General features: G+C 62.1%; 1 protein-coding gene across 1 annotated transcript; it reads left to right on the forward strand.

Moving 5' to 3' along the window:
* NPTX1 (neuronal pentraxin 1) lies at positions 542–10,017 on the forward strand. Its single transcript, XM_003131134.5, is given in 6 exon segments — positions 542–1,125; positions 1,426–1,633; positions 3,659–3,903; positions 5,105–5,284; positions 6,021–6,057; positions 6,060–10,017. Coding segments are annotated over 6 exon segments (1,296 nt in total). The 5' UTR covers positions 542–681; the 3' UTR covers positions 6,242–10,017.

The following is a 12,230-nucleotide window of genomic DNA, read 5'->3' on the forward strand; positions in this document are numbered from 1 at the left end:
AACGTGGAGCGGCCCCACGCCTCCTTCTCGGGACTTAGCGACGCCGCGACGCTCAGCACCTTGTGCGGCCCGCGGGGCGCGCAGGTGTTGACCACTTGAGTCCTTGGGGACCCGGCCCTGGCCCCTCCAGTGTGCGGTGCAGCCTAGCGGGTTGAGCTTGATTCTGTGTCCCAGGTCCACCGCGGCCTCCCACGCGCCCCGACCCCGTCGGAGACTTGCGGACAACACGCAGGTGGCCGATCCAGAAGTCTGAGGCCGTGGCCCTGCTCACCTTATCCCCCCGCCGCCGCCGCCCCCGCCCCCGGCTCCCCGCGCCTTCGGGGAAGCGGTGCTGGCGGGGGCGGGGGCCGGTGGGCAGAGGGCGCCGGGGTGGGTGGGGAGGAGACAGGAGGAGGCTCCCCCACAGCGCGCCCCTGCGACCCCAGCCGCGCAGCGGGCCCGGGCCGCAGACAATTAAAGCGGGATTCCTCCCCCGCTGACGTCGGCAGCGCCGAGGCCCCTCCCGCGGTGGCATAAAAGGCGCGGGCTCCGCAGCGCAGGCGGCAGTGGGGGCCGGACAGCGCGGCGGTGCGGAGTGCGCGGCGGAGCAGCGAGCAGCTCGGCGCCCAGAGCGCCGGCCGCCCGCGGAGCCCCAGCCGAGCCGAGCCGGGCCCGGAGCGCCGGGTCCCAGCGCCCGCAGCCATGCCGGCCGGCCCCGCCGCGCGCACCTGTGCGCTGCTCGCCCTCTGCCTCCTGGGCAGCGGGGCCCAGGATTTCGGGCCGACGCGCTTCATCTGCACCTCGGTGCCTGTGGACGCCGACATGTGCGCCGCGTCCGTGGCCGCCGGCGGCGCCGAGGAGCTCCGGAGCAACGTGCTGCAGCTCCGCGAGACCGTGCTGCAGCAGAAGGAGACCATCCTGAGCCAGAAGGAGACCATCCGCGAGCTGACCACCAAGCTCGGCCGCTGCGAGAGCCAGAGCACGCTGGACGCGAGCGCGGGCGAGGCGCGGGCGGGCGGCGGCCGCAAGCAGCCCGGCTCGGGCAAGAACACCATGGGCGACCTGTCTCGGACGCCGGCCGCCGAGACGCTCAGCCAACTCGGGCAAACTTTGCAGTCGCTCAAAACCCGCCTGGAGAACCTCGAGGTCCGCGCGCGCCGCTGTTCCCCCTCCGGCTCGCGCGCCCCTCTGCCCTCCCCCACCTCCCTTCCCGACCCGGCCCGACACCCCCCCAACCCCGCTCCGCCGGCCCTGTCCCCGGCCGGGTGCCCATGCCCGGCGAGGGCCTCCGCAAGCCTGCGGGGCTCCGTGGACGGCCACTCACCCGAGCTCCCCGCCAGGCCGCCCCCGCAGTCGCCCTGAGGGGCCCGCGCCACGGGCCTTCCTGTACGGTCCCTGCTCCACGCGTAACGATCTGGTTTCCCTCCCGCCTTTGCACCCCCGCAGCAGTATAGCCGGCTCAATTCCTCCAGCCAGACCAACAGCCTCAAGGATCTGCTGCAGAGCAAGATCGATGACCTGGAGAGGCAGGTGCTGTCTCGGGTGAACACCCTGGAGGAGGGCAAGGGGGGCCCCAGAAACGACACGGAGGAAAGAGTCAAGATCGAGAGCGCCCTGACTTCCCTGCACCAGCGGATCAGCGAGCTGGAGAAAGGTAATGGGCAGGCGAGGGGGCACGCATCCTGTCTCAGCTCCCTGGACCAAGGGACCCTGCCTCGGGTCCTGGCTTCCTGCATAGCTCAGCTCGGAGCTGTAAGAGCCCTGAGCTCCTCCACCCTTCCAGCCTCCTTCCTGCCCGAGGTTCTCCAGCTAGTGTTCCTGGCAGGGCTGGGGTGCCCTGGGCTGGGGACAGCTCAGGAAGCAGAGTGAGGAAGGGATTGCCTGGCGTCCCCTCCCCCTGCCCGCCCTCGACAGACTCACACACTTGCAGGATTTTTCCAAGTCTGATTTGTTCAATCTTCAGCAAGTTTACACTGTAGCCGTGGCCGGCCTAAGTCCTCCCTGGCTAAGAAAGCCTGGCTCTAGCCAGCCTCCGTCCCCAGCAGAGAGCAGGGTGCCGGCTGGCTGGGTCCTCCTGATCCATAGCAGATTTGGGCCCTGAGCAGATTTCCTCCCAGCTCCTTGGTGCCCTGGCGTCCCCTGGGGATTTCAGGGGGCCCCTCCTTCCTGAGCACACCCCCACGGTTTTCTCTTCTGAGAGACCTAAGCCCTGGCCTCTTGCCTGGGGCCCCACAGTTCCCGAGTCGCCAACTCCAGCCGGCCTCAGTCTCACCCTGGGTGCACAGATGAGCTGGGGAGGCTCAGCCTTGAAATCGCAGAAACCAAACACGGTTGTAAGGGGGGGGGGCGCCGAGCTCGGAGCGGGGCCACGTGACCCTTCTCGGACCGCAAAGTGTGCTGGATGGATTTAAACAGTGCCATCTTAAGGCACGTTATGTAACTGAAAAACAGATCGCCGAGGGGAGGAGGGAAGGAGGGAGGGAGACTGGGGGAAATTGAGAGCATCCCCTGGAAAGGCCTGGGCAAGGGGCTGCCAGCCTGAGATGGAGGGAGACACTGAGGGGCCTGCTCTGTTCCCTAAGAGGAGGGGGGTGGGGTTGCCGGCCCAGCAGGATGCCCTCTGGAAATAATTCTTGGCCTGGATGGCCGGCTGGTTTAGTGCTGGGCTCCCTGGCAGCACCCAGTGTACACCCTAAAGCTGGTGGGTGTGTGTTCCTGGCTCCGGGCCCGACGCCCGTGCCCACTGCTGGGCTGGAATGTTTTGCCTGGAGTCAGTCACATTACGCCCAGGGCCACAGCCATGGTGTGGGTTGGGAGAGGGCAGACAGGCGTTCCCTGGAGACAGTGCCGGCAGGCAGGGAGCTGGTGGCAGGACGGCTATGGGACTGGGAGCCTGATTTTTGGGGAAATACAGGATGCTCGTCCAGAGAATGAGTGGCATCATTCTCAAAGCAGTCGCCTTAGGGAAACCTGGCTTCAGGGCCCCCTCCCGGCTCCCGGCTGTCCTGTCGACTCTGCAGGGGGCCAGGCAGGGTTGCTAGAAGAGCCTCAGAGGGGACAGCTCTCCCTCCTGCGGGGTGAATGGGATTCTGGAAACAGGAGGAGTCCTCAGAGCGACTGGGGGGGGGTCAGATGAGTGACCCGGGGCTGCAGCGTGTCCTGGCCTCGAGGGAAGTGTGCTGGGCACCCGGGGCCTGGTTCTGAGCGCTGTCAGCAGCCAGCATCCTGGAATCAGGTCGGGCCTCTGGTGGGGCTCCTCTGAGGGAAGGTAGCCTCTTTCCTGGCCAGGCGGCGACCTCGGTAGCCATACCTTCGAGCGTGCCTTCACAGGGTGGGCAATGACCCACTCCCTCCCATGCCCACGGCTGCGGAGGCTCACGGCCCGCTGTGTGTGAGCGGCTCCCCGCCCCCCAGCCTCCCCACGGGCTGCAGTGTAGGAGCCAGACCCGAGCACAGACCCGAGCGCAGAGATCTTGGGTCAGCTCTTTGGTCCTGGCCCGGTGCCCTCAGGCACATTCCTTGACCTCTCTGAGCCTCCATCTCAGCATCTGTGGAGTGGAGACGCTGCTCTGCCTGCATCACCAGCGGGGAGCAGGGTGGGGGAGCCTAGGTCTGCTTCGGCCAGGGGCCGGCTCTTGGTGGAGACGCAGGGGTCAGGACTGGGTCCCCTCCTCCCCAGGTCAGAAGGACAACCGCCCCGGAGACAAGTTCCAGCTCACGTTCCCGCTGCGGACCAATTACATGTACGCCAAGGTGAAGAAGAGCCTGCCCGAGATGTACGCCTTCACCGTGTGCATGTGGCTCAAGGCCACGGCGGCGCCGGGGGTGGGCACGCCCTTCTCCTACGCGGTGCCCGGCCAGGCCAATGAGCTGGTCCTTATCGAGTGGGGCAACAACCCCATGGAGATCCTCATCAATGACAAGGTAGAGCCCCCACCCCTTTGGGCTCGTCTCCCCCCCCACACCGTCCATGCCGGCTGCTGGGGCAGGTCCGGGTGGTTTGAGGTCCCCAACCTCGGGCACGACTCTGGCCCAAGAGAAGAGCCAGCCAGGCGGGGCTGCGGGAAATGCAGGGCGAGGACAGAGGAACAGGGAGGGCACCCTTGCCACCATCCGTGACCAGGGCAGAGCTGGCCCCTCCCAGACAGAGGCCTCCCGGGTGGAGGTGGAGGAGGCTATGTGGGCGGTGGGGGGGGGGGGGCTCTGACAGGTCAAACCCTGACCCCTCCTTCCCTGGCGCTCTTGGAGCTGGCTTTCCTCCTCCATATTTGGGGGAACCACTGATGCTCTGGGGGTGCCCCTAGAGATTCTTCACGAGTCCCAGTCGATCCTGCTTAGCCCCTTTCCCTGGGAGAGGGCCAGGTCTGCGTGACCCTTTGGGAGAGGGCAGCCTTCCCCTTAGGGGGACCCGTGTCTGTCTCCATTAGTGCTGGGACCAGCTGCCAGCACTCACACTCCCTCTACGCCAGCTTCGGCAGGAAATGTCTAAAACTCGGGCTGTGAATTGGATGGGGAGCCCTTGCTCTTGATGTCTTGCCCGGAAAGGGCTGTGCCTTTCTGGGGCCCCAATTTCCCCGAGTGGAAAGGGTGTGGGGGTCTTGTGGGCTGCCGCAGACTCCCTGCCTGAAATGTTAGAGGGTGAGTGAGATTCCAGGTCAGGGGCTGGTCTGACTGTTAAGAGGCACGATGCCATCTCCCCTGGCACCTCTCGGAGTCTCTGCAAAAAGGTGGGCGTGGGGGTTGAGGGCCCAGAGGATCTGGCAGTTAGTGACGGAGTGCGGGAGAGAGAGGCGAGGCCCGGAGCGCGGCAGTGAGCCTGCCTGTCAGAGGCGCGTTCCATGGACTCGCCCAGAGCAAAGAGGGTGAGCAGGAGTGAGGAGGCTGCGTGCTCAGGTCCATTTTAGGAGCACCCCGACAAAGCCTCTCATTTCCTTGGTGATCCTGAGATCCACTGATGGGTGGGCTGGACAGGTGATAAAAGCCGGGAGGGGCAGGTGCTGCAAGAATTCGTAGTGGTTCTTGCTATTTACCGTAAGTGCAGCAACAGGCAGGATGACAGGCGAACCGGTAACCGTGACGGTCAGTGACCCTGAGGATACCCCTGTCCCCATAATGTTCTTCCCAGGTGGCCAAGCTGCCCTTCGTAATCAACGACGGCAAGTGGCACCACATCTGCATCACCTGGACCACCCGGGATGGGGTCTGGGAGGCCTACCAGGATGGCACCCAGGGCGGCAACGGCGAGAACCTGGCACCCTATCACCCCATCAAGCCACAAGGCGTGCTGGTGCTGGGCCAGGAGCAGGTTGGGCTGTGAAGGCAGGGAAGGGGGGGGCGCTGCAGAGGGAGGAGCCCCAGAACCAGACTAGGCCGGGTCAGGGTCAGGAGGGAGGAAAGGCAGCGGGGAGTGAGGTGGGAGGGAGCTGGGGAGGGTTCCCCTGAGAAGTGGCCGAGAGAAGCAAGTGATGCCAGTTTGGGCAAAGCCCTGCCCTGGGGGGGCGCTTTCAGGAAAGGCGGGCGGGAATGGGTTCTGGTCTCCAGGCTCTCAACCACTTTCTCAACAACTGCAGCAATGCTCTTTGGCACAGGAAAGCCAGTTGTGCATTTAGTGATGCATAATTTATTTCCTGGAAGTGGTTTGTCTCCCATCGGGCACCCAGGAGGGGGAGGCAGGCGGGAGAGCCCAGCCTTCTGTTCTCGTTGGGAGGCTGCTGCTGACAAAGGGGCGACTTCTGAGTTCCTGGAGCAGAGGAAGGGCAGAAGGGGGGGGGACCTGCTCCCACAGTTGTCCCTGGCCCCAGCCAACCCTCCCTCACAGGGCACCTCACAGGTGCCCCCAGAGGAAGCTCTGCATCCAGAGCGGAGGAGACGAGCTCGCCTCGTTCCTGAGTTCCCCACAGGGGAGGGACGGATGCCTCGCGAAGAGCAGAGATGGCGACGGAGGTACCCAGGGGGACCTGAGAGTCGTTCCCCGGGGAGCCCTCCCGCTAGGTCCCCACCGCCATGACCCCTCCACCCTCATCCTCTGCTTTTCTCTGAAGGACACTCTGGGTGGCGGATTTGATGCCACCCAGGCGTTCGTGGCGAGCTGGCCCATTTCAACATCTGGGACCGCAAGCTGACCCCGGGGGAGGTGTACAACCTGGCCACCTGCAGCACCAAGGCGCTCTCCGGCAACGTCATCTCCTGGGCCGAGTCCCACATCGAGATCTATGGTGGCGCCACCAAGTGGACATTCGAAGCCTGTCGCCAGATCAACTGAGGCCCCGGCCAGGCCCGGCCCGGCCCCGCCCGCCCCCTGCTTGTGCGGTGATGACCCGTCGTCGTCTCTTCTTCTCTCCTGTCCCCAGGAATGGCTCCGGGCTGTCGCCCTCGCCCTCGTGCACGCGCACACAGCCTGGTCTCGTCCTCGTGCGCCCTGAAGCGGGCACCGTTTCTCAGGCGTGCTCCGTTCACCGCTAACGCCGGCGGCTGCGACATTTTGAACAATGCACACGTAGGTGAGAGGGCCCGTGTGTGTGTGTGTGTGTGTGTGTGTGTGTGTGTGTGTCTGAGTGTCCACAAGGGTTGAAAAGGAGGTATGCCATTTCTTCTTTCTCTGTGGCTTTGGGAAAACTCCCGACTGGTCCGGTATCTGTATTCGCCAACTTTGGTGGCTGCCCACGTGCCTTGGGGCTGGTGTGGCTTCCGCAATGCGTTTGTCTTTGCGAACCTTTTTCAGAGCGACCTATCTCTATATTGATAAAATAAATGTCTTTTAGCAGCTTGTTAAAGGCCGGGAGCTCGGACAGATTTTTATTTTGCTGTAGAAGTGGTTTCTCTCTGAAGGCTTGAAGGCAGACAGTGTCCTGTGACGGCGCCATGTGCTCAAGGGGGCAGAGGAGGTGGGACCAGCCTCCGGATGCGGGCACGTACCCCCACCCTCCCAGTGCCCACCCTGCTGCTGGCATCTGACGGCAGCACTGGGCCCGGGAAGCTGGCCTGCGTGCCCAGCTTGGCCGGCTCTGGCCCGCATCCTCAGCCTCCCACCTCCTCGCCTTCTGCGAGGCTGGTTCCATCCTCCACTCCAGCGGCCAGCGGGTGCCCCTCCGAGTGGAGCGGCCCACTCAGAGCCCAGGAAGCCGGGACTCCTGGACAGCCCCCCTTTGCCTCTGGCAGGGGGTCAGCTCGAGAGCAGGCCTTTTTGATCAGGAAACCCAAACTCTAAGACCACAGGGCCACTGAGACAAAGCCGGCCAGTCGGCCGGCAGGTCCGTGGTGACTCCGACAGCCATATCCTTCCCAAACCCCCAGGCCTAGGCGAGCTGGTTCGGGGAGTCCTCCAAGGGGGCAGGGCCTCCAGAGACCTCTCATGAGGAGCCAGGCCTGGCTCACAGGGCTCAAGTCCTGAAGCAGCCCCCAACCTGGCACCAGCTGGTGATGCTGAGACGCAACCGGTTTCCAGAAGCTTTGACTTTTTACCCCCATGAAAAACCATGTGTATCTCTTAGTCTTTCCAAGGTGAGAAAAGTGTGTGTGTGTGTGTGTGTGTGTGTATGTGTGTGCGTGTGCACATGTAAGTGTATCAGATGAGAGAGAGAAGAAGAGCACTCAGACGGATCAGCTTCCTGCTGGGTTGCATCATCTGGGGTCGCACACCCTGAGAGCAACCTGGACTCTGTCGTGGAGTCTAATTAGCAAAAGGCTGGCACGTCTTTCTAGAAATTCTTCTGCACTGCCTGGCTCATCTACAGCTGCAGACATTTCTTCAGGAGGAGCAGGTGTTTCGTCTTCTGTTCCTTCCGGGGGCACCTGTCTCCTTAAGCGCAGGTCCCTGTCGTGTCGGAAACCTCGTGCATCTGTGCGTCTGTGTCGGTGTCCGCGTGGGTGTCTGCACGGCACCCCGCCGCTGTTCTGCCACGCAGAGCTCCCGAGCTCCCGAGCGGAGGGTGCGGCTGAGGCACCGGGCTGCGTGTTGTGGTTCACCAGTGGCTTTTTTGAGACCGTTGTGCTTCATCAGAACCCGTCGGGCCGTGGCATCTGTGGGTCTGCAGGGATCTTCTCTGTGTGCATGTTCCTCGGGGTGGCGTGTCCCTTGCTTCCTCAGTCCAGTGTGCGTTCCCCTGCCTGCATGAACTTCTCTGGTTCTGTGTCGTGTGCGAGTGCCACCCATTGTTCTGTGACATCCATGTAGCTACCGGAAATGGCTGGGAAGGCAAGCCAGGGGTGTGGGCCGGGGGCGAGGGGCGACGGCTGCCCTCCCCTCCCCACCCCCAAACACACCAAGAAGTATGTTTACCGTGTAGGTGGAGAGCAGGCCTGACAGCGCCCGAGCTTGGGCGAGAGCGAGCGCGGAACCCCCTCTAGACAGATCGGCCCACCTCACTGCGGCCACCTCGGAGCTGCAGGCGAGGCCCAGAGCTGCCAGGTGCTCTCCCCGTCGCCGGCACCTCCCACCAGCCCCTGCCGATCTATCGAGCTATGGGCCCCGGACCACCCTGTGCCCCAGGGGGCGCGGTGGGATCTGTCGTTTCAGGACCACAAGCCATCCTCTGCCCTGACTAGAGACGGGCAGAGCTCACCCCAGATGCTTGCGCCCTTCGGCCCCCCCTCCCCTGAGACACCCGTGGTGCCAGGGACAGAAGCTGATGTTTAACCCCCCCCAAACACGCACTGGAGCCTGTGCCAAGCCCCTGACTCCCTCACTGTGTTAACTCCTGGCCCTTGGCCGGCAGCCCTGAGAAAGGTAATGACACAGCCGTCCATCTAATCACATAGTTTCTAACTACTCCTTAATCTGATTGATGTTCCCTCTTGCACTGACCAATACATGCCTATCTCAGGTAAGCCATTTTATAAAACACGGAGACAAAAACGCACTGTCGAGACAGTGTTTGCTTTGCCGAGCTGGTGTCCCGCAGCTCCCCGTGCGTCCAAGGCGGGAGGGCTGCCCACACGGCTCTCCAGGCCCTCGGGGATCAGATCCCACCTGAGTCGGAAGCCTTCTTGCTTTTGATAACACAGTATTATTTCTCTTACTCTAGAAGAAAAAGTTTATTACCAAACAAGAGTATTTTTATGAAAGAAAAGGACAAACCTATAAATCAACTCAACCTATATCTCCCTTGAAAATACCTTCAGGCTCCGCCAAAACGTAGCACTCGAAGCATGTATTTTGGAAGAAAGAGGTACATTTTGTATGCTTTCTGTTCCTTTTGTAGATTCAGTTTATTTTCTAAGACTGCAAAGATCACTCTGTCACCAGCCCTGGGACCTGAGACCGAGGGGTGTCTCGTGGGCAGTGAGGGGGAGGGAGAGGCCGGCACGAGTGTCACAGTTGTTCCAATGAGCTCCCAAGAGGGGCCGCCTGTTCCCAGAGGCCTCTGGGACAGGATGTACATTTACGGTGGCCCCCGTCTTGGAGCTGACTTCTAAAGTGGAAGGAGTTGAGGACCTGCTGCTCGGTTCCGACCCTGATAGAAAAAGCTGGGGTTCCGAACCGCAAGCACCGGGAGGAGAGTAGCCTTTGTCATCTTGCGGCAAAACCAGAATGTGCTTAAAGCCGTCATGGTGTCATCTCTTAAAACACAGCGTGTAAACTTATTCAGCTAGCATGGGAAATGCATCACTCCCATGCACGGTGGACGTAAGTGCCATTTGTTGAAGAGGAACAAGTCACTGAGGAGAAAAAAGCCCAATACTTAGAGTCCCAATTTTGTCTTATTTGCCAAAAAAAGAAAAAAGTCCACGAGGACAACAGAGCAACCCCCCTATGGTTGATGTCGTTACACTGTATATACTGTATCATAGCAAAGAGAATTGACGTATCTTACTTTTTCATTATTTGCTAACCAAAGCTGTACATTTTTCATATGATCTGCAGCCTTTTGGGTATCTAATGGGTCAAAACCATGGGACCTGCCACCTCCCATCAGCAATTCTGGAAATGCACTATTTCTACTGGTATTCTTGCTTTTTTCTTTTTTTTTTTTTCATTTTCTTGCTGAAATGACATGAATTGTGGAGTTTATTTTTACACAGTAAAGAGTGAAGAAAGACTGTGGGCTCTCGGGCGTGTCTCTTTTCCCCAGCTTGTGAATGTCCCCTCAACCTACTGGCCGACCTCAGGGGCCCTCCCAGGGGATGTGTGTCTGCCTGATGCCCTGGGCCCCTCAAATGTCCTGCAGCCATCTGGTGACACTGGACATGGGGGGCCGGGGGGGGCTGCCCATGCACAGGTGCCCATTGCACAGGTGCGGCGGCACTAAGGCAGAGAGCGGTAGAGGGGACCCCCGGCGCATGGAGGCCACACTGGGGCTCAGGATGTCACGTGCCTGCCTGTTCCCCACCTCGCCTGAGCGAATGCTCACCCAGACACAGGTCCCTCCCAGACAGCCCCGCCCTGCTCTCCTCTGCCGCCCTCTGCTGACCCCTCCTGGTTACCGCCCCTCTTTTGGGGTTCCCCGGCTGCTTCCTTGCACTCAAGCAAGAGAGCACCCCCAGATTCACATAACTAGATGAGGGGTGCAGGAGCCCTGGGTGCTGGGGAGGACTTACCTCCCTGGCCCCTCGTGGACCAAGCCAGACACTGGATGGACAAGGAGCTTTCGAGCTGCTCCCTTCCATGGGACAAAGTAAATGACCAGGAGCCCCAATAACCTGCCCAATTGCTCGGCCTCCCTAGCTCCCCAACACACACATGAGCGCACACCCGGGGTTGGCGGAGGGGACCGGCCAGGACCCGGGAGCCAGGGTTTGTGGGGTGTGAGTGCGCCACGTGTGGCCCGGGGGTTATGGAGGAGGCAGTCTGGCGTCAGAGCAGGCGGCGTGCGCCCTGGTGGCCCTGTGGGAAGAGCCTCAGTGGAAAGAGAGACGCCCCCACCAGGCTGAAGGCCCTTGACCCATTTTCCCCGGACTTGCCCTTGGCAGGTGGTGTCCTCCTGTGGGCTACATGCTTGTCGCCCGGGCAAGGCCTATGCCCAGTCCCAGCAGCTCCAGCCGACAAACCACCTCTCGGCCTCCCTCCCAAGCCAGTGCGTGTCTCCCCTGCAAAGCCGACACGCTGGCATCTCTAAGGTCTAGGGAAGAGCTCATTCAAAAACGTGGGTATTTTAACCATTCTTAGAAGTGACTCTCCCCACTTCTCACACCTGAGCTTGGCACAGAGATGGCTGGCGTCAGGGGGTCTTGGAGCTGAGAACAGCAGCTCAGAGGGAAGCTGCTAGGCCTTGCCACTGAGCTGCTGAGCCAGCTTACATGGGACACAGGCTCGCGATTTCAAAGCTGGAGAGGGCTCCCGAGTTCACTTCCTCCAACAGCCCATGGGATGCAGGGAAACAGTCTCTTCTAGGGATGGGCGCTCACGGTCCAGAGACCGCCCCGCTGTCAGACAGTCTCTCTGCGGTTTTCGTCGCGTTGCCAGCTGTCCTACTTCTTTTCTGTTGTGTCCCGTTCCTTACGTTGCGCTGCACCTTCCACCCGACTGGCACCCAGGGAGACGGCCCCCATCCCCCAGGCTTCCTGTCTCTCTGCACTACCTGGCTGACCTGCTCTAGGGCTTGTCACACTCCTCCCGTTCCACCAGGTCACCAAGGGGCAGCAGAGGAGGGCAGACTAACCCCTGGGGCTCAGCAGAATGCGTCATCCAACCCCACCCTCGCTCTAGGAAGCTGGGGCGCGGGCATCAGCCGTGGGCCCCAGGGTAGGAGCAGCGCAATGCAATTCAAGGAGCCCGACCCGCTGCACCTCCTGGCCTGCTCCCTGCGAGGCTCTCCGCGGGGGGGCGTGTCCCCGGCAGCCCCCTCTCCGCAGACCTCCAAGGAGCACAGAGCTGCGGTAACTGTTCGCTGGGCCCTGGAAACAGGAGGGAAGAAAGGAGGCGGCCGTGGGAAGCGACCACGGTTGTGGGACACTCTGGAGCCCTACGGCTCAGAGCTCGGGCCTGGCTTCTTCACAGAAAGCAGATGCCCTTCAGAAGAGGCTGCGATGCTTGCTGCAGGCAGCCAGAGGCCTTCCGGGGCGCAGGCAGCCAGCACCCACCTTGACCTTCACAGAATGGCCTCCCCGCCCACGAGGAGACATCCCATCCACAGCCAGTGGCGCGCCTCTGGGCTCAGGCCCATCAGCCGGCTCTGCCGGGGGCCCAGGCCCTCAGCAGCCGCCTCACTCCGCTCTGGGGGTCCCTGCAGGGCTGCCAGCCCTCGGAGCCACTTCGTCTCACGGCATTCCGAGGCTGCCCAGCGGCCCCGTGGTGGAGAGGCCGGGTGTTCTGC

The sequence above is a fragment of the Sus scrofa genome, chromosome 12 (genome assembly GCF_000003025.6).
Source record: "Sus scrofa isolate TJ Tabasco breed Duroc chromosome 12, Sscrofa11.1, whole genome shotgun sequence".
NCBI classification, from domain to species: Eukaryota; Metazoa; Chordata; class Mammalia; order Artiodactyla; family Suidae; genus Sus; species Sus scrofa.